This window comes from Ursus americanus, chromosome 23 (assembly GCF_024610735.1).
Source record: "Ursus americanus isolate L20-20 chromosome 23, mUrsAme1.1.p, whole genome shotgun sequence".
NCBI classification, from domain to species: Eukaryota; Metazoa; Chordata; class Mammalia; order Carnivora; family Ursidae; genus Ursus; species Ursus americanus.
In genome coordinates this window covers 14345744-14368892 of record NC_142149.1, presented here as the reverse complement: position 1 = coordinate 14368892, position 23149 = coordinate 14345744, and the positions used below count along the sequence as shown (strand labels likewise).

Genomic DNA, 23149 nt, shown 5'->3' with positions numbered 1-23149 from the left:
GTATCCCTCCATCATCAGAACCCCTTCCCTTTTAAGCACTCCCTTTTCTCCTGGTCTATGTGGCCTTCGGAATCAGATAAGTCTATGTTTAAGTCCTAGCTCTGCCAATTACCAGGTGAGTGACTTCAGCAAAATTACCTAATCTCTCTGGGCCTGAATTTCCTCATCAATAAAGAAAAAAAAAATAGATAATAACATCAACCTCATGAGGCATCTCTGTGGATTAAATAAGGACTAAATGTTTGTCAAGACTTAAAGTCTGTGCCTTGACATGGAGAATGGTGATCCTCGTAAGGACAGAAGTCAGATTATTCCTCTCTACCACTCAAAATCTTTTGGTGGCTCCCATCTCAGTCATAAAGGCCAGTGGTCACACAGTGGCCAGCAAATCCCACACAATCCCACCCTCCCACCCTCTAACGCTCTCCCACTATTTCCTTCTTGCTTATTCCAGCCTGGCTGGCCTCTTTGTATTCCTCAAGTACTGTCTAGCCTGCCCCTGCCTCAGGGCCTTTGCATTTGCTGCCCCCTCTGCCCACATCTTTGATCAAATATCACCACCTCCGAGAGGTCTTCCATGACCACCTCCTAGCCCTCAGGGATTCCCTACCCCTCTTCCCTACTTGACTTTTCTCCACGACACTTACCACCGCTGAAGTACAGTATTTTTTACTTATTTTTAAAAAAACGCTGACTCTAGCCACTGTTAACTACATAAGGGCTGGGATTTATCTTTTTTTGTCTGCCATATTCCCAACACCTAAAACAGTGCCTGGCACAGAGGAGTGTTCAATATATTGATTGAATGGAGCAAACAATTCATGATAGTTTCCTTCCTACCTCTACTCCTGCTCAGTCAGGACATCCATCATTAATTACTTTTAATAATCCAGCAACTATGCTCTATCACCTCTTAACTCAAAATCTACCTAGCAATCCCCTTTCCTCTACCCAGGCTCTGAGTGCTGCTAAAGAAAACACTAAATCACTCTTGGAGAAACCATTCTCCAGCGGGACCCCAAGACATAGGAAATATGCTTATCCACTTCCTGGTTGGCCTCTGTTCCCTGTTCCTCACAGCTGGTACTTCAAACCTTCACTCCTTGCCTCATACCCGTTCCAGGGCCATACATGGCCTCCCTTCTCTCCATACCCGTTCTGCCTTCTGTGGCACGGGGGAGTAAAAGGGGCAGAGTGAGCTCTCCCGAACTTCCTACCCTTCTCAAGTTTGCCCAATCCCACCCTTCCCTTCTCTATAAAGGACAATGTGTTCACCTTCATATTCATAGATACTGCAAGCCCCCCGGTGGCACCGTGTCTCCAAGGATCTTCCAGTCCTCCTCGGCTGGCTAACTCCTTCCCCTCAGCCCACAAACATGCCCAGCCTCTGGGCTCTCCTTTCTCTCCTAATGCAGCCCCTTTTAAGTGTACAATTCAAGGAGTCTTGAGAAACCTACACATCCATGTAATCACTCTCACACCCTAGAACGTTTCCATCACTCCAAAGCATTTTCTCACGCTCCTTTGGATTCAATACCCCCAACTCCCACCCCATATAACCACTGATGGATTTGCTGTGTTCATTCTAAAACTGCACAAATGCAGTTCACCCATTAGGTTCTCTTGTGTGTCTGGCTTCCTTCTCTCGGCAACAGGTTTTTGAAATTCAGCTACGCTGTTGCACGTATCACAGTCTGTCCTTTTACATTGTTAAGTAGTGTTCCACTGCATGGATATGTCATAGTTTGTTTACTGATCTGCTGAGGGACACTGGGTTATTCCAGTCTGGGGCTGGAAAAACATAACTAAAGCAGTTCTGAACATCTGTGTGCAAGTTTCCGTTGGGTCCTACGTTTTCGTTTCTGTTGGGAAAACACCTGGAATGTGCAGCCATGCTGTTTACATTTCACTTGACAAGGAGCCGCAAAACAGCTCTTCAGAGTGGGTGCTATTTTAGGTTCCCCCAGCAGTGTGTAAGTGTCTGTATACTTTTTAAAATGCTGGGGACCAGGTCCTTCCCCCAGGAAGCAGATTCTGTCAGTAAGACCAGGGAATTAGTGCTTTTCACCAGGAAACCACTGCTCTGGATCCTGCTTCACCTTCTCACCTTCTGTGCCCTTCTCAACTCACCGCTCTCCGGCCCTTACCCCCAGAATAAGACCAGAACCACCACAGTCAAGTTCCAGTGACCAAATCTAATGAACACTTGCAAGTCCTTCCTATTAGGTTTCCACATGGCGGCTTATGATGTTCCCCTGTGGAGTCCATGACTCAGCCCCACTTCCAGCTGCTTATGGGGTATTTAAGCCTCTGATGTCATACCCCCCAGAACCTGCTCCTCCTCGACACTCTCAGATTGGCTGGCCCCACTTCCACCTAGTCATAGAAGCCAGAAACGCAAGAGTTGTCCTTGACTCTCCCCTTAATTCTAACCCGCTCCCATTCAATTAGATCCTGAGTTGTGTAAGATTCAACCCAAGAAACATTTCTCAAAATCTGTGTCCTCCTTTACCACTGCCAAATTAGGCGGCCACCATTTCTCACCGGGTCTGCCCAGCAGTCTCCTAACCAGCTCCCTGGGATCTCTGCCTTTCGGATATACATTCTACCTACCGTCTGCAAGGGCTTGACAAAGGCAAACCTGTTCACGTCTTTCCTCCACATAAAACCCTACGATAGCTCCCCACCTCTGCCTACTGAATACCCTCCATTTCTGGGGCTCAAGTCAGAGGATCCCAAACTTTCTTGGTTCACGGCACCCTTCGTGTCTCAGTAATTTCGTCACAGGTCCCTAGGCCAAAAGAAATAATAGTTCCATTTATTAAACAGTTAGTTCTACACGACCTACATATTTAGGGACTAGCAACTGAGAAGCCACATGAGAAAAAGGAAAACACGTAAATGGAAAGAAAACCATTTATTTCATTCTTCACCATAATTACTTACTAATGGGATGTGTGCCTGCTGGGTGCCACACATATTCCAAACCTTATGATTGGATTAGACACTGCCACCCTCATTACCATTCCACATTGATTATCATGCGGTATTTGAATTTTATTACAGCAACCACCAAAAATTCAGCCTTGCAAAGATATACTGTAGAAAGGAGAGGAGCACAACATAACGCTGCAACTAGAAAATACCTCAAGCGTGCTGTTTGACACTTGTTGAGTACTGCCAGGCTTCTCTCAAAAACTTAAAACAAGATGCAGTGCCTTCGTGAATTTACTGTGGCACCTGGGGCCCCTCAGCATGGTTTGGGAACCAGAGGCCTAGAGGCATTCAAGGTTCTGCAAAACCTGGGCCCAATTCTTCTCCAGGATTCTCTTGCAATCATGTCTCTTCCCTGAACACCGCCATGCTTTCATGTTGGTCTCTGTGCTCCAGGAAATCAGAAAAGGACTGCTCACTGCACTTGGCATGTTCTCAGGAGGCACTGATCATGCTCCCCCAGGGGCAGGTGGCCCTTCTGGGTCTCAAAATATCTGGACGCTGGATTGAATTTTAAGCAGGTTGAAGGACAGAGACCATCTATGTTATATACTGTGAAATATACGTGGAAAAGTACATAAAGCTTATGTGCAGTTTAATGAGTAATCGGAGAGTGACGTCCGAGGTAACCACCAAGGGGGCCTCTGCTCCCCTTGTACTCAGTAAACAACGCTGTCTGCAGAATGAAAGGAAGTCAGGAATTTAAGATATTCAGTACTGGATGTGGGATATAGTCATTCCAGTAAGTTTCTTCTAATGAAAAGGACTTTTCCACACAGAAACCTACATGATAAAAGTCAAGGAGAGCTGTCACACACCATTCTGTTTGTTCACTCATGTTTAAGATTTTATTTATTTGACAGAGAGAGAGAGAGCACAAGCAGGAGGAGTGGCAGGCAGAGGCAGAGGGAGAAGCAGGCTTCCCACTGAGCAAGGAGCCCAACATGGAACCCAACATGGGGGCTCAATCCCAGGAGCCTGGGATAATTACCTGAGCTGAAGGCAGACACTTAACCAACTGAGCCACCCAGGCGTCCCATGTTCACTCACATTCAAAAATTATTTAAATGCATGAGAAAAAAATGATCTGACGTTTGCTACAAAATAAAGAAGGCGCTGAGGAAGGGGACTGCCATGTGCTTATTGCCACTGAAGCTGGGCGCTGGGTACATGAGGGTTTCATGATACTATTCTACACTTTTGTGTGTGTTGAAGTTTTTATAAAATGAAAAATTTTTTTAAAGGAGAGAAGCTTAAAAAAAGAAGCCACTTAAGGGAAGCCTTTCTGATATGTTCAGAAGAAAAGCCTGTTTTTCCTGAATTCACCTGTAATCTAAACCTTCACTTTTTTTTTTTTTTTTAAAGGAATGTCTATACTCAACATGGGGCTTGAACTCATGAGCCTGAGATCTCTACTGACTAAGCCAGCCAGATGCCCTAAACCTTCCCTTTCTGAAGTGAAGCCTGAAGGGTTTGAAGGCACTGGAGGGAAACCAGCTCGAAGAGCAAAAGGACCCTGTCAGCATCACTGCAGGCTTCCCTAACACACGCCTAGCAGAATTGGTGAGGGTTTGGGAAAACACGGGGGTGAAGTCAGCAAAACTGAAAAATGTGTCTGATGAAGTCAACCAAAATTTAAATAAGTGTTTCAAACCAGACCTCAGGTCTGATGGCCTCTCCCTGGAGGTAGCTCTGGGCAGACTTTCTTCCATGTAGGAAGGAATAGATTCCTTTGATTACAGAAGCCACAAGAACAGGTTGCCCATTTGACTGGAGCTTAAGGAACCTTACAAGATCATTCTCTTCTCTTTCTCAGATGAGCACTGATATTTCTGGAACACACTGCTTCTCTGGTGGGATCTAGATGAGCACTGGTTTTTCCACCCTGCCTCACCTCATTCTTCCTTCCAACGCACAACCACCTAGCTGACCCCTACACACCTGGCATTTAAAACCAGCTTCCTCTCAGACCAGAAGACTTCTCTAGGGACTAGAAGGCTTCTTTAGGTACAGCTAAGATGTCACAGCACATTTGAAATTCTCCAAGCCAGCCCGTTCTAAGTATACCTCTAGCAATGATTTGAACTCTTCTGTTTTGGCCCTTCTGAAAGGTATTTACGGACTAAAAAAACCAGAAATGAAGCCTCCTCATATACCAAATATTCAAGAGCCTTTTCTTTCCCTCCCCCTTTTCTCTCTAAGAGTATGACAACCCAACTACTAGTAATCATCTGTTCAGATTGACCACACACATCTCAAAAGCAAATGTTGGGCATCTGCCATTAGCCTGGTTCTCTGCTCCATGCTGTGTGGGATAAGGAAAGGAGTTTATAAAGCCCATATACATGAATAGTGAATAATGAACTGCCAAAACCTGTGGTACATACCACAGGATTTCCCAGGTGAGGGAAGTCACTGAGGGCTAGTGTACTTGGGGAAGACAGACTTCATAAAGAAGGATGACTCAGAGGGTGGGGATGTCCAGACAGCGTGAGTGAAGAACCATCACCCCACTTGTGGGAATGAGGAGACAGGGTTGGCAAGTGCCAAGTGTTCCTTCTGAGGAGCAGTACAAGTAAGGCTGGACAGCAGGCAGCGAGGCCATGGAGCAGAAAGTTGTGAAAACCCTGTGATGTGGTACAGTGGGTGCTAACCAGGGTCTGACTGGAGGCTTGTGAGCAAAAGAGGGATGTGATCCGTGTCCACTGAAGGAAGGTTAGACAGGCAGGCGTCAGGGCACAAAGTGAACGAGAAAAGGAAGGAGTCACAAAGGGCAGTGAGGAAGGCGGCCCAGCAACCCCAGTCTGACGGCCTGTGCCAGTGTGGGGGCAGGAGGAAGGACGGCAGGAGGGGCGGCAGGAGGGCTGCTCAAGAACCAAACAGGAGGGGGAAATGTAGCAACAAAACCTCCTGACCAGAAAAATGCAGTGGAAAAAGGACCTAAAGAGGACATGGAGAGTTAACCCTAGCAGATAGTGAAGCTAGACTGCTGGTCTGAATGCAATAAACCACTGACATCTCCTCAAGAAAATGCTTAAGGTTCTAATACTATTTTCTTATAAAAATTATTAGTAGAAACAAGGTCATTCACCCTCCCTAACTCAAATTTCCCAAATATGTTCGATGCACTCAAGTGAACCAATTAGGGAATACTTCTCCCCAGTGGCAGCTTATTTCCTCCCCCAAAGGAAAGGTACTTCTCTAATCTAATCTAAACCTTAAGTGCCCATTCGAGTTGTAAGGTCCAATGTGTAAGGTAGTAAATCTCAAATGTTCTTCAAAGTTCAGCTTTCATAGGGAGAGCATTTAATTTTTTTTTTTAAGAGTTTATTTGAGAGAAAGAGCATGCACAAGTCGGGGGAGGAACAGAGGGAGAGGGAGAAGCAGACTCCCCTCTGAACAGCGAGCCCGATGCAGAACTCGGTCCCAGGACCTCAAGATCATGACCTGAGCCAAAGGCAGCCGCTTAACCCACTGAACCACCCAGGCGCCCCAGGGAGAGCATTTTAAAGCAGGCATCTAATCAAAAGCTGATCCTCAAATTCCAAATCTTACCAGAAGTGGGAGAGGACATAACAAGGTTTCTTGCAGGTGAACCCCTGCAAGTCTCCAAATATCGTGTTTGACAATCATGTGGAGGGACCAGGGTAACCTGAAAAACCTCCCTTTCTAAAGGCAGTCGGATTCTACTATGTTGTCACTCACCTTCCCCCTAACAGAAGTAACTCAGACTTAAAAATGCACATTAATCACTATAATCAACAGTGAAAGAATTCAAGGAGGAGGAGAAGATAATTCAATGCTATGGCCTCTGAACCCAAATGGCCTCAAGATGTCAGAACTTCACAGAATTCATTCGTGAGCAGTGGGAGTGCCATCAAACCTGGCACAGTCATCCCAAGATAAAAAGGACAAGTAACGAAGTCACAGCCTTCAACATTCACAACCGTATCCCAATACGGACCTAGTAATGCCGCAGAGAAGAACCCCTGAAGTTGAAATCTGTGCTACTCTGCGTGGAGACTGCTGTTTAAGAGACCCCCCTTACAATGACAGACGTGTCGCTCTGAGGTAAACCCCAGGGAAGGACATCAGAAGGGGCACCACTGAGATGAACACAAGCTGATGTTCGCTGAAGCTAAGTGATGAGTACAGGAGAGTTTGTATCTCGAGTTGTCTCTAAGTTGGTCTATGTTTAGAGTCTTCCATGATAAAAAGGAAAATATGAGAAAGAGAAAGAAAACACATTTTCAAGAGGGGAGGGGGTGGGGGAATGGGATAGGCTGGTGATGGGTATTAAGGAGGGCACGTATTGCATGGTGCACTGGGTGTTATACGCAAGTAATGAATCATGGAACTTTACATCAAAAACTAGGGATGTACTGTATGGTGACTAACATAATATAATAAAAAATTATTATTAAAAAAAAAGAAAACACATTTTCAAGATACTCAAAAGTAGAAATAGGCCTCTCTCTTATCCCCTCTCACAACTTAATTTTCAGTCCTCCAAAACAGTGGAGAGCAAATAAACACTTCTTGTGCTTAAGCAAGGAGGTACAAAGGCAGTAATGCATATCTTAAGCCTAGAAAATTCCAAAAGAGAAGACAGATTACAACTATTAACGAACTGTTGTCCTTCCCTACAATTCCCTTCTTCTGTTTCCGTCACACCTCTGAAGGCAGAGCTCGGACTCTGAGAGGAACATGCATGCTGCTTACGGACAGGAGAGAACACCAACTGCAAGAAATCACAGAAAGCCACATGAAACTCGAGATCAGGAACTGGAACCTGCTGTGACAACGGTCCAAGTGACAGACAACACATCCCAAGGGGGCAGAGTCTAGTCTCATCTGTTTCTCAGGGCTTCCAAAAGACATCTCAGTGGGAAGAGTTCTGGGAGCCGAGTCAGCATTGGGTGCCTGCTACATTTACAGAGCATTCCCGGCCGTCTAGAGAGCCCAGCCTCAAGAAGTTAGAATTTAGGGGGCACCTGGGAGGCTCAGTCAATTAAGAGTCCAACTCTCGATTTCAGCTCAGGTCATCATCTCAGAGTCATGACATCAAGCCCCGTGTCAGGCTCTGTGCTGAGCACGGGGCCTGCTTAAGATTCTCTCTCTCCCTCTCCCCCTCCCCCCACCCTCATGCTCCCTCTCTCAAAAATAAATTAATTAAAAAATAAATTTTAAAAAAAGAAGTCAGAATTCAGTGGGAAGACAAATGTAAACAAAAATTCACGACACAAGCACGAAGTACCCCAGAATCCAGATGAGGAAGGGGCTCACCCGGCTTGAGGGGTCAAGAAGGTGGCCTCTGGAGAGGACCCTGACAGATGAAAGGAGCTGTCCAACACTGCACCTAGGCCTAGAACAGTGGGTGAGGGCCCGATGGTGAAGGACCTTGCATGTACGCCAAGGAGCTTAGACTTGACCTGTAAACTGATGCTTCTCAACTGTGGCAAAGACCAGCTATTGAAAATTCCAGCCTGTTGTGGATGACGCTTAGGATCCCTCCTGCACTTCTTGCCGACCGGAGGGCAGACCACACCTGGAGCACTGCTTTAGATGGCACCAAGGCTATCTCCGCAGGGGTGCAGCATGGTCCCTGGTCTCATTAGAGGGCACGTCTGACAGCAGTGTGATGGCTGAAGGGCAGCCAGGAAGCTACTGTACCGACCTAGGAAAGGCATGTTGAGAGCCTGGCTAAGGTGCTGGCAAGGAGGGCAGGGAGAAGGAGTCAGATTTGAGAGACACTACTTCAGTCTACATGACAGAACTCAGTGACCAAGTGGCAAAGCATCACTCTACTTTCCAGACTAGGTGGGCTGTGGCTGTCAGCACCGGCAGGAACTATGGGAAGAGGCACATGATAAGAAAGGCAAACACACGTGAAATCTGAAGAAAATCTTTCCCTTATAACTCTAGTTTTTCTTTTATTCTACTCTGTCTTGCTTAGTCTTTCAAATAATTCCAGCTATCTAGTTAATTTAGGTGAACACAAGAAGCCTTAGACCAGCCCTGGAGATACCAGAGAAAATCCTTTCGATCCCACCAAGCCAAAGCAAGCTTTAGAAAACCAATCTAACACCAAACAGGGCAGCAATGTTTTCTGTTTGCATTTGGGCTGAAAGTGCAGAAAGGAGGAACACTCAGCTGTCTTCACTGGTGAAATTTCAGACAAAGACAGTGGTGTTGCTACAGTCACAAAATCACAGCCTAGAAAGATCACACCTCACTTGGAATGTCACAACTCAAGTTAATTTCTGAAAACAAAACTCGTTTTCTGTACAAGGTACAGTTTGCTGCTGCGGTGTAAGAAATCTCCATTTCTGGGAACAGCAACACATGTCTGGGTGAAGAACAAAAACACCTGCCAAAACCAATCTGTGGAAAGAAAAAAAGAAAACAAAACTCTCTCAGCTTGTGGCCCCTGAAACGAGTAAACAAACAGTCAGGAAACCATGAAATGGAATTACAGGTATATATCCTGCATAATACCAGTTTGAGGAGTTACAGGGGTCTGTTTGCATCAGCAAGTTTCTTCCATTTGACTCGGTTTCCCCACTGTCACTCAGGCCCAAACCCATGGCCTCCCTTGCCTGGACTGGTACAGTAGCCTCCGCCTGGTCTCCAGCTTCCTCCTGGCCTCATCAGCTCAGTCTCAACACAGCACCTGCTGACCCTGTAAAGCGGAGGCCAGGTGTCTTAGCACGGGCTGCCACGACAAAATACCACAGCCGTTGTGGCTTCAACAACTGACACTGATTTCTCACAGTTCCGGAGGCTGTAAGTCCAAGATCAGGGTGTCAGCATGGTTGGGTTCTGCTGAGACCCCCGTTCCTGGCTTGCTGATGGAAGCCTTCACATTGTGTTCTCTTATGGCGGGAGAGAGCAAGAGCTCTGGACTTTTCCTTTTCTCATAAGAGCACTAATCCCATCATGGGGGGCCCTCCCCCGTGACCTCCTCTAAGCTAAATCCCCCAAACTTCACCTCCAAATACTATCGCATGGTGGAGTAAGACCTCACCATGTGAATTTTGCAGGGACACAAACATCAGTCTGCAATACCAGGACATGTCATTCCTTTGCTCAGCTATCTCCAATGGTGGCTTCAAAGAGGCCAACATCCTCACACCAGACACCAGGCCCTATACATCTATGGGGAGGGCACAGCTTGCTGGTACTCAGGAAATCTGTGAGGGCATTTCTTAGTGGTCACAGGGACTGGTGAGGGGTGTGGGGGGTGAGGGGGGGAGGAACACAAGCACTAAGCGTGGGGCAGACAGCACTGCGGAGCCAAAGATCATTCCAAATCTATACACTGCTCTGATGTCTGTCAGACTCTCCCATAGGCCAAAAACCTTTAATAACTCCCTGAGCCTACAACCTCACTTGTATAAGAGCACAAAAGCACTTTTTGCATAATTTTATACAACTAATCTTCTCAGAATGTAACTACTGTATAAATCGGGAAAGGTCACACCGCTTTGGTTTGGAGCATTACCAAGAATTGTTTACCATCTCGGAAATCCAGTAGCCGTAAGTATCCTGGTGTTGTGATCAGTCTGCGTTAGCAGGCACCGCATTCACTGCGTGATGGAGTGTCACATATGTCAGAGGACTTACGTGTTATATCACATATATGGGAGTAACAGTTACTTTTCTATTATTCCAGTGTTAGATTACCAGCTGGGTAATACAGGCATTTCTTTTTGAAATTGTGTGTGTGCATGTGTGCAGGTTACTGTCTTACACATTGCATTCCAGGACAGTGGCGGGGGCGTTTTTATAATAAGACAGCACTGTGTCCTTGCGTGACTGGTGCTCTGAGCTCATCTCCTACTTCTCTTCCTCTCCTTCACTTCCAGCACCCCCTCCAGCCACGCCAAGGTACTTCCTCCACCACACCAAGGACCCTCCCACCTTCACCCCTGCTATGTTCTGCCTAGCCTTGAGTACCTGCTCCACTGACACCTTGTCAGTGGGGCCACCCCTGCTTACCACTGCAGCTCCCCACCCCCACCCCAACACCTGGTGCTAATTCCACTTTCCTGCTTTATTTTTCTTCAATAAAGTCAGCTCTTATCACCACTACATAGTTTATTTCCTCATCTGCTTTCCACTAGAATGAAAGCTCTAGGAGGGCAGGATTTTGTCTGTTTCGTTCACTTGCCATATCCTCAGGGCCTAGAAGAGTGTGGGGATACCTTCATAGGCGATTTACGGATTAATGGCTTACAAATACCAATTTTGAAATCTTTAGTTACAATTGCAAGATTAAAACTAAATTAAAAACTAAATTAAAAACATTACTTTTAATCTTTGTGTAGAAATACATATATATACTGTAATAGACAATACATAGATCTGTAGAAATATATATTATATATATTTTTTATACAGCTACTGGTGTCCAGGACTGAATTTAACTAAAAAAAGCCAGGCTAATCTCAGAAAAACAATGAGACTTAGGGGCGTCTGGGTGGCTCAGTCATTATGTTAAGTGCCTGCCTTTGGCTCAGGGCGTGATCCTGGAGCCCTGGGATCGAGCCCCACATCGGGCTCCCTGCTCCACTGGGAGCCTGCTTCTTCCTCCCCCACTTCCCCTGCTTGTGTTCCCCCTCTCGCTGGCTATCTCTCTCTCTGTCAAATTAATAAATAAAATCTTTAAAAACAAAAAGAAAAAGAAAAAAAACAATTAGACTTAAAACATATTAAATATTACTTAAAATTACTAGACCTGAGATTTCTCAAATTCTCCCTCAAGTGTCTTTTAACACCTCCCTGCTCTGCCTCCCTAATCTGTTGCTGGATTCTACTGATTGCATATCTGTCCCACCTCTTCCCTTCCCCCTGCCCCCCTTTTCAGGTCTGCCCCACAGCGCTGGCCTCCCCGTCGCCAGCCCACTCTCCCACACTCCACTGCAGGATTAAGGGTTTAAACCTGTTGAGTCACTCACCTGCTCAGTCACACTAATGGTCCCAGCTTCCTGTTCATCCAAATACAAAAGCCTTGATGCTACATACAGCACAACATCCCCTCCAGCTTCTCTCCTACCACCTCTATCCTTAAGCTCCTCCCAAACAGGACCTGCACCGGCCCCCCACCCCCACCGCGCCCCGCACCCTAGACCTGCTGCTTCCTTTGCTCCTTTGCAGGCCTCCCAGTCCCTACCACCTCCCTTACGAAACCTGGCTCTGAGCTGAAGTTGTGGTACCTGTCATTTCTCCCCATCAGGATGTGGGCTCCTTGAGGGCAAGGACGAGCTTTTTCTACTCCGTGCTCTATAAAGTATCCTTCACAGACTAGATTCTCTAAATGCACACTAATTAAGTAAAAGAGAGAACAATTCTTTAAGTTCTAAAGTATGGGAGAGAGAGGAGGGGTGCCTGGGTGGCTCAGTCAGTTAAGCGACTGCCTTCGGCTCAGGTCATGATCCTGGGGTCCTGGGATTAAGCCCCGCATTGGGCTCCCTGCTGCTCCCCCTCCTTATGCTCTCTGTCAAATAAATAAAATCTTAAAAAAAAAAAAAAAGTATGGGAGGGAAAAGACAGATTCTTATCTTTGACTAAGTAACAAACAAGGTGAGACACAGTTTTGCCAGATACAGCCAAGGCTACTTGTAGAAATTAAGACTTCAACGAGATAATTTAAAACAATACATGCAGGGAAAAACAAAGCAGAAGAATGAAGCAGCTTGGGCCAAAAATACCTTGCCTGGGAACGCTGAGACTGAGGGCCCAGCCCTAACATTCAACGGTAAAAATGTTTATCTCAATCCTTCTGTTGAGAATTTGTTGATTTCACCTTTGGACAAAATCAGAAATTGTGAAGATTTAAAGAACCGTGCTTTTGTTTTAAAAATGTTAAAAGGTGGGGTAGCTCGGTGGTAGCTCAATCAGTTAAGCATCTGCCTTCGGCTCAGGTCATGATCCCAGGGTTCAAGCCCCACGCTGGGCTCCCTGCTCAGCAGGGAGTCTGCTTCTCCGTCTCCCTCGGACCCGCCCCCCTGCTTGTGCTCTCTCTTGCAAATGAATAAATTAAAAAAATTTTTTTTTAAATAAAAATAAAAAATAAAAACATTAAAAGGCTTAAATATGAAGGAGAGGCAGTATGGATAACACTCTGAGAGCCTATAATCCAATGCCAAGTGCCGGCTCTATGGTCTTCTTATGGCCACTCACTCCTGGGAGAGTGGGACCTTTCAGCTGCTTAGGGTTCTTGCTGATCCAAGCAGGACCCAGACAGGTGAGGCAGGTGGTCTGTGGTACCCCAACTGCCATCATCTCTGGGTGGTAACTAGGTTTGCTGTCAAACTGAGAAAATGATGTGTGACCTTCTGACATATGCCAATATTTTTCCATCTAAAATAGTGTTTTGGAACATTTTATTATCGAAGGAAAAACACTTGCTGTGCTCATGAAAATAATGAGTCACAGATCAGTGACGAAAGAGAGCATGCTGGTCAGACCCTAATCTAAAGCCAAATCAGAGTTATTACTCGACAGAATAATAGAGATGACTCTGAGAGCCCCAAATCCTTGGATTTGCATGGCTTTATCCAGGAAGATTACTTTGGAAATCAAATATAATTTCCCAGCTGTAGGACTCCACTCTGCTAACTATCACCAGGAAGACAAGATCATAAAAAAGGAGGCACGGCAGATTAAATGAGAAACAAGCTCTGTCTTTCACTTCCCTCAACATAAAGACCCAATAAAGTGGCTAACTTGGATGAATGTCAAATTTTACAGCCCTCAAGTATTTCAGCCTCTATAAAAACAAATGAGTAATTTAAGGTTACAGAAGATAGTTCTTGTAATTATGATTACAAGATTCTAATCATTAGATAGAACTTAAAAAAAATTTAATATGTCTTTGTGAAAGATCTACCAGCCAGAACTATTAATAGAAAAGCCTAGAGCCACTTAAACATGAAATCTGGAAAGAAAAAAAAAAAAAAAAGATAAAGCTTGCCTCTTCAACTGATGCATTTAGTGAATGATCCCAATTCAAGCTGTAAATGTACCCTCTGAGTATAATTCCCTCTCTCCTCCTTGACTCCACTATCCTTTTTTATTTTATTAAAGACGTGTAACTGTTTTTCTCTTTTTCTGGAACATGTTTCCTCGGAAGCAGCTGAGCAAATGCCCATGTCACCCAAGGACCAAATCAAAATTACCTTCTTTTAAAGTCCATTTGATTGAGCCTGTCCTCTTGCTGACAGCATGCAAACTTCCATCCAGAGTTGACACAAACAACAAGGTTTCAGGAAGTGTCACTGTGCTGGGACTTCCAAAAATCTGCAATGAGATGTAGAAGAATCTTCGTGTTCAACAGGATTCTTCATCTTGGGCATGTACAACCACACACAGATCCCCTGGGATACACCAAAAGTTATCCTTCTAAAATCTGCCACCTCAAAGACAAAGATGTTGAGGTTACAGAGCCTACGTCCAAGGGCACATGTCTAGACAACAGCTGAGTCAGAACTAGACCCCAGGTCTCTTTATGCTATCTAACAGCAATCCTTCCTGCAGACAGACAGGCTTATAACCTGACATGACAAAGACAGGGATTCTGAAATAATCCATGGGTAGCCTCCACTGAAACAGGAAGAAAGTATGCTCAGCTTTCTAATGGACTTCCTTCTCCTGGTTATACTTCACTTTTTTTTTTTTTTAAAAGATTTTATTTATTTATTTGACAGAGAGAGACAGCCAGCGAGAGAGGGAACACAAGCAGGGGAGTGGGAGAGGAAGAAGCAGGCTCCCAGCAACCCTGGGATCAAGCCCTTAGCCAAAGGCAGACGCTTAATGACTAAGACACCCAAAAGCCCCTATACTTCACTTTCTAAAATCTGGTCATCTTGCAAGGCTACATGGTAAAGAAGAATGCCAACACACCCACATATACCCACATGCACTTATGGAATTTTAAAAAGGCAAAGAATTAGGGGAAAACATTTAAAGCAAAATAGGAAAAAAAGCTCTCATTATATAAAAAATTTATATAATAAAACACCAAGATTTCAAAAGAGACAGGTTATAAAATGTATGAAAAACATAATCTAAATTGCTCACTTATAATCAAAATATAATTTAAATAAAAATGTCCCTATTATGCTTAATGAGTTAAAACACACACTCTCTTTACCGAAAATAGCCAAAGGTGGTGAAATTTACTCTCTCATCCATTGTGGGTGGCAATGAAAATTATAAGTTGGTGCAATCTTTCTGAAAACCATAAAAATGCTCAGATTTTTGATCCTATAATTCCACTTCTCTATCCTAAAGAAATAGTTCCAGATAAGGAAAAAGCTGTGTGCACAATGATGCTCATTGTATCCCATTTACAAACACAAAAACTGGAAAGATCTGAATTTCCAGTAATATCTTAATGACTGAAATAAATTATATGACACATACACTCAATGGAATATTATGTAATCATTAAAATAGCACTTGGGAAAATTTACAGCAATGTAGAAAAATGCTTCTATTGGTCTTTATGTGAAAAATACAGAGTCCAAAATTTAATGTACACTGTGATGATGATTATACTGGGCAGATTTTTTTGGTCTGTTTATCCTCTAGCTTTGCTAAGAACTGTACCCTCATGTGCGCGGTTTCCATGCAAGCAGCTGTGTGTGCACATGCAGGTATGCATGTGCAATGCATGCATGTGCAGGTGATGGCTGGTAAAATGTCCTGAGACAACATCCCTTTGAGGTCGGGCCCATTCAGCAATGCCAGCTTGTAGTAAGATTTTCTCTTTGTCACCATACTGTCCCACAAATTATCTGGTTCCTGTGGGTCTTAAATTAAAAATGGGCCAATACAACTTGCTTATACTGTGAGAGTTTGGATTTTGGCATAAAACTTTTAAAATACAGGAGTATGGCCGGCTTTTAGCACTAAACAACAAGACTGGGGGTTTACTTGTGCAGGGCAGCCTGACCCAAAAATACCTGCCCACTCCTGGTAAGAACCAGGATGGCACCTAGTTAATCCCTTAAGAAGGAAAGCCCGATGGCTCTCTCCAAAGCAGCCCAAGATGGCAGGACAAACACCTGGTCCCTGCATTCCTTCTCCACTGTGGAGACCCACTGGCAGAGGGGGCGAAGCAGCTGCTAGAACCTCACTCTCTCCTCCCTTGCCTGCTCCCGGCCTAGAGGCGAAGAGGTTCCACCCTTTCCTTTGCCCAGAGCCAGGGCCTACTCACCTGGAATGGGAGAACCAAGAGCAAGCTTCCTCACTGCCTGCTGAGTCTACTCTCAGTGTAAAGCCTTAAGTCTGAGGACGAAGAGTCTGCTGTTTTTACCTGGCTGGGAAAACAGAAGCCTCCACAAGAGTGATGCCTGCCCTGGCAGGGAATCCAGAGGTCCTGCATACCCAATGTTTTGGGGATGAAATTATTTTAGCCTACAGGATACAGATGGTGACAAGCTTCATCTGAACCTGCTCACACCTGAATAGGAGAAACGCACGTTGCCCAGAACACATGGTCCTGCAGAACTGGCCCGATGACAAGACCACTGAGGGCTGGAGCTCAGAGAGACTGAAGGCTATCTTCCACTGAGAGAAGGTGGAATGGCTCTGCAGCTGATGTGGGACAGTGGGATCACGTCAGGTGGGGGCAGTCTCTGGACTGAATAAATAAAAAGGGAAGAACGTATGCACACCTGGGGACCAAGAGGTGGAAAGAGCCCCTTCCACCTGTCAAACAGTCCCCCAGGAACAGGCATTTTGTATAATGGGTCTTGGGACGACATGAGAATTGTGTTTAACTCTCGGGGTTGCTGAACTGGTAAGAAATTAAACTAGGGAGATTTCTGTGAATGTTTGCTGGATGGAAGAGAGACAAAGACTGAAATGGAGAAAGAAGCCTGAGAAGAAACACAGCTGACAGATGGAGAGAGTGCCCTGGCTTCTACTCTTCCTCAGGCCAACTTCCTGTCCTTGGGCTCAGAGAGCATTATAAGAAATTCCCTCTTTGCTTACATTTCTTGGAACTAGATTTCCGTTCCTTGCAACCCAAAACCGTCCTAAAACACACACACACACACACACACACCTATTAAAATTTTATTCATATATATGCATATAAAATACAAAATTTTATTTATATATGCATATATATAAAGATGAAGGAAATATTGCAAAATTATAGCAAGTTTTTTTCTCCTGTATTTTCTAAATTTTCTATAATATGATCGTGTAATCAGCAATGAATTTTTCATAAAACAGGATATGGACAGGTTAGCAGGTGGGAGAGAAGCTCAAATTTAAAAGAGCTTCAGCAAGTCCGTAAGTTCCAGAGGAAGCTCAAATTTAAAGGAGCTTCAGCAAGTCCGTAAGTTCCAGAGGAAGCTCAAATTTAAAGGAGCTTCAGCAAGCCCGTAAGTTCCAGAGGAAGCGCTTTCCATATTAGGATTATCAGACAACTCAACCACCTTGGATATCCACCAAACAGAAACAAAAGTTTAGAAACAAAGAGGTCCCTCGGTAAGACGGTGTGTATCCAGGAATAGATGAGTTTTGTCATTGTTATTAAAGCCTACAGTACAATTCTAATGAACTGAATGCCCCCAAATATATCTTATCACAGTATTAATATTAAAATGGGTCAATATTTACTAAAACATATCAGTGCCGCTTCATTACTAGCGTGGAAATGAAAGCCATCTGCCTTGTCTGAGCGTCTTGGAAACCACAGGAAGAGCAATTGTCTATGGTTGGTTGGTGAATCGAAATAAAACACTAATCACATAACTAACACAGTCTTCTGAAAATCTCAAAAATACCAGGTTTGGCTAGAAGTTGAATTTAGCACTGACGGTTAATCACAGTGTCCACACTGACGTCACAAACCCTGTCACAACAGGCTTCTCTCTTCTTCGGAGGCTGCTGATAGTTTCCAATTAGAACGTCCGGGGAGCCTCTCTGAACAGTGTTATTCTCTCACACGGCAAATGAACATGACAACATTTCTGGCTTTTCTCCCGCAGCATTTCTGAAAGCGTGGAAATGCCTGCCCTCAGATACAGTCGCTGTTACCACGGCGAATTAAACAAGCTTCTGGATGCCGTCTGGGATACCGAGCACGGCTGAGGCGCATCTGCCCCTGCACATCTAAAACCGCTGCTGCACGGTACTGACCTCGCGCGTTACCTCACCCAGCCGTTTTACCGCCGGGGCCCCCTCCTCTCTCCGACGGATGAAACGGCCAGAGGCCCTACAGTTAACACACGCTCGTTTCCAGAGAGCCTGAAAATGGAAACGAAATGCTGATTCTGTGGATCCGCTTCAAGCTGACTACCTGGAATCGGACTCATTTTTCCAACGAGTGGGATACGTACTCCTGGCTTTGATGGCAACTTCCAAGAAGTAATCACGATGACGTTGTGGAGGGGGAGAACGCCCGTGGCGGGTAACCTAGCGTAACCTACCACTAAACGTCCATCAGCCAGCTGGTCCTCGGGGAAGTCTGACCGCGCACGCTCTCTCCCAGGAGGTGACCCCGAGATAACAATGCTGGAAATACCCGGCCTGAGGACTAGGAATGAAGCCTGGCCGTTCAGGGCAGATGATGCTGGGCAAAGGGTTGCTAGTACCACCAACTTATTTCACGGAGGTTCATTCAGTGGTGTTAGAACAGCCCTCACTGCAGCCTTACTCGGCCAGGACTTCACCAAGAGCCTTCCTCCCGTGAAAACAAGGGCAGTACTGGGACCGCATCCTCATGCTCAAGGCTCCGATGGTAAAGCAAAGCCCCGCATCTACACCATTTCATAAAATGCACCACTCACTTTGCCTTTACTACCAAGACGTGGAAGCAACTACCAACAGCTTATATAGAGAGGATTAAAATCAGAATTTCATTCTACTATTCTAAACTCAGCTACTTGTTAGTTGTTCTTGCATTAATTAACTCAACCCCTTATATTTCAGGTAAGAAAAAAATCTTCCTAAAACGATTTCTGAAATGACTTTGTTTAGAAAATGTCTTCAGGGGCGCCTGGGTGGCTCAGTCGGTTGAGCATCTGCCTTCGGCTCAGGTCATGATCTCAGGGTCCTGGGATTGAGCCCCGAGTTGGGCTCCCTGTTCAGCAGGGAGTCTGCTTCTCCCTCTGCCTCTACCCCGCACACCCCCGACTTGTGTGCTCACGTACACTCTCTCTCTCAAATAAATAAAATCTTAAAAAAGACAGAGAGAGACAGAGAAAATGTCTTCAGTAAAGAGAATCAAACACGAGAGGTTGGGATGTGTTGAAGCAGCTTAAAAACAAAAATGAATCCATGTCTCCCAAAAACCCACCCATTTTTGAACGGGTACTTGGGGCTGGTCAGGCAAGGAGGCAGCTCACTGGTACCCGGAAAACAACCAGCAAAGCCCAGGGCTTGTTTCAGGTGCCACATCTACCACTGAGGGGACTGCTCATTTCTTCTCACCCTCTGCCCCCAGAGGACGAACAGCAAGGAAGCACACCGCAAGCTCCTCCGAGATTCGAAGCATAGGAGAACCCACTGGTCCCTACCAGGGTTTTCAGAAATGCTGCATCTTCCAAAGAAATTCAGCGCTTAAGTTTCAGACACACATTTCAAGAAACAGTCCACACACAGAATGACAACCTAATAACAAGGGTCAGAAACAAGTTAATAAAAAGAGCACAGACTTTTCATCTTGAAGTCAGTGGGAAGAAGTGGTGCCACGCACACGTGTGTCTCATACAGCTTTCCAGGGATCTACGCTTGAGAAGTGTCGTAGTGCTGGTTCTGTTTACAACACTGGTGAGGACCCGCCCCACAAAAGAGGTGTACACACACATCCAGGAAACCCAGCCTTGTGAACAAGAGAGCCACATACTTCTTGGGTGGCGTGCGAATCAACCAAGTCGAACCCAACTGTACATCCCCAAAGCTAAATCTATATGGCGACACTGTAGCACTAGCTTAGTCAGATAAGCAGAAACAGTAAAAATAGTTACAATCTTTTCTCTGAAACTTCCCTACTTCCTACCTGCACTCCACCACAGCGCAGTCTTAATAATGATATTAGAATACAATAATCTGGCTAATAACAGCATGACTTTTTTTTCTTCTAGGAGTACCATACCAATTTCCAGGATATGTTCAGAGGCTATTTTTTTGTTTTGTTGGTTTTTTTTTTAACTAATTTTTCCTGTGTTCACTGGATTACTCTTACATTGCATAATCCAAACTTCGGTTTCTTTAAGCTAAGAAAACCATTCCTCCAAACTAAAAGTACAATACTTGTGTTACTCCAGCAAGGATACTGACATGCTTCCAATAAAATATTGTTACACAAGATAGCATGTACCTAAATTCCTGGAACCTACAACCTGCCATCAACAACCAGTCTGCCTTATGCAGTGCAGTGGCTCCTTGCCTGGACTCAAACCCACTGGGTGCTGGAAACAGAGGTAAAGTGACTTACAAGTTCATTTTGGTTGGTTAATATATACATATTACGGTTTTATAGGCAAGATGTAAAACAAGTCCCCAAGTGAGGGAAGGATTAGATAAGAAAGATTTCCACGGTGTTTTGTCTTACTACTTAAGGATACACGCAATCTTGAGAACAGTTAAAGCTGCATGTCACCAAATGCGGAATAATGGATTTCAAATGGATTAGAATGTGCTAAGGAATCAGAGCTTATAATTATTAATCTTAGCGATAATGCTCAGAGGTGAGAAGGGCATTCTCTGTGGGGGATGTACAATGCCAAAGGAGGGGAGAGAGACTGCATGTGCGGATGTGGTGTCTGATGGATAAGAAGGCAGAGGGGAGGAGTGACGGCTAACAGACTGGATTATTCTTCTGGCCATAATTAGCTGAAAGCTACAGGAGGGATGAGCTGATTTTAAGAGAGATCAAAAAAACCACTTTCTGGCATGCCGTAATAGGATATCACCCCATAGGACTTTATATGTGCATACACACACACACACACAGGTGCCAACCTGTGCAGTAATAGGTCAATTCAGCACAAAATACCTTAAAATAGTATTCTGTAATACAGTCCCCTGGCAGGCACTGAACAATATTCAAGAAAACGGCATCTGTATCTATAATTCTGTTTGCAGCAATATCATCTACTTCAGACTATAAACTTCAACAAAGCCTGGCTAAATTCTGGTTGCTTTATAAAAGTACCCAATAGAGTACTGTTATTCTAACGCCACTGGTCACATTGTAGAAGACCATGCAGATGATGGCCAAAAAACTATCAAGAATTCACCAAAGCAGCAGACGACTGAAATCAGTGCCCAGTAAATGTTAGCACACACCCATTACATAAAGATCTCTTGTTGACAAAAAAAAAAAAAAAAAAAAAAACACCAAAAAAACCAAACCAACAAAAATCTACATGAGTTTAAGCCTCTTACTAATCAGGAAGAGGGGGCTAAACTAGCAGAACCCAAAGGCCTACCTGTGAAGGTATCATATGTAAAAGCCTGATTAGAGAGACAAAGATTTTTATTCTAATCATACTCTGCTCCTCAACCCCCACCTCATTTACATGTCCAACCTAACAGTAAAGTACTCATTCCCCACACGGAGACTTCTATATAGCCAAGGGTACAAACAGCACAAAACTCACTGTGTTGAGTCTCCTGTCTGGAGACTAGCCCTGCTAACTTGGGATAAAGATTAAGAACAGAATTAAGACATTAGTGGTATTAAGAGACTCTCCGATTTAATTGTGTCTGTTTTAGTGATCTCAGTCTCCTACAAAATCATTCCTAACTCTATTGTACTTTGTGTACCTGCAGGTAGGTCAGCAGTAATCCATCAACTATATGGTTCCTTCTAACCAGACTATCGGCTGTTACGTTTCCTGATATTAAGTCAATAAAGGTAACCATGACATTTGCTTTGGATGGGAGTCAAGTGTCTGGTTGGGATGCAGAAAAGGGCAAGGCCTAACTGAACAGCCCTGTGTGGTTTCCAAACTAAGCAACTAAGAGAGTTAAACCTGCATTTGTGGCAATTCTTGTGTGTGGTGTAATTAACCACCACTCAAGACAGTTACAATTCTTCAGTTTAGGCTACTCTTCTAATGGTTCTCATAAAAGGTTCCTCATAAGTCCGCTTATTCCTGAGCCCGAAGATAGGTTACTTTCACAACAGGTGAATATATTTCCCCCAAACTGGTTCTGGGGCCCCAGGCTAAGTGCCTGAGTTCAAGCAGCTGGCAGTTCTGTTTGTCTTCATGGTCCCTCTGCCGTCAGCTTATATTGACACCATGGGAGGGGGAAATACACTTGGGCATGAAAGGTGCTACGGGAAACCCTGTAGCACGCCATGGCCAAGGGAACAAGCTCTTATTGTTTCGGGTGCGATCAAATCCCCAAGGCCCCCGAAGCATTTTATGGACATGAAAACTAAAACCTAAGGTTTCACAATCTTTTAGTGGCCGAGATTCAGAATGCAGGTATCACCACTATTATTTTGTTGCCTGCACTAAAGGGAAACAGCAGCAGTTTGGATCTTGTAAAAACTGAGAGCCCTGTGAGGCTCAGTTATCTTAATGGAGCAGCAAGGTAAACACACTAAACTAAGAAACGTCTGACTTCAACCATCAATGCACTGGGGGACTACCAGCCTCACAGAAAGCCCGATTTCATCTACTTGAGTTTGCTTACTCATCTGCAGTTAAACATATCATGAGGAGGTCCCCTACGGAAACTCCAAGGGTGGGGGTGGGGGATGGACTCCATTAGATACCAAATTTTTCAGTCCTAATAACTGCAACTAATTTCAAACTGTCAATTTTACTCTTTACTACTGCCTAGAGATTTCTTCTGAGGGAAGGGGAACAGGTGGGGTCAAGCAGAAAGTGGATAAATGCTCTAGTGAAATAAAAAGATCTACAAACAACTGTATTTATGACCTGATTGCCACCTAAGCTTGCCAGATGTTGCCAAGCTTTATAATAGGAGTTAAACACCATGAAACGTGCCTCTATAGTTGAGATAGATCTCTGGCCAGTCTACCCTCCCCCAGACAGAATCCCCACTGTTTCAAGTACGTTTGAGGATTATCTATTTCCCTACTGGCCCAGTGCACCCCACCCCATTCTTCTGTCCAATTAGCTGGAGAGTCACTGAAGCCCATATGGCTCCA

At 44.7% G+C, this 23149-nt stretch overlaps 1 protein-coding gene across 1 annotated transcript in view; it reads right to left on the bottom strand.

The window, feature by feature from the left end:
• The window catches only part of ERN1 (endoplasmic reticulum to nucleus signaling 1), a 76166-nt gene that overhangs the window by 37297 nt on the left and 15720 nt on the right, over nucleotides 1-23149 (bottom strand). Inside the window, exon 2 of the mRNA XM_045813941.2 lies at nucleotides 14178-14298. Within this exon, the coding sequence (XP_045669897.2) occupies nucleotides 14178-14298 (121 nt within the window). The remainder of the gene's footprint in view (nucleotides 1-14177; nucleotides 14299-23149) is intronic.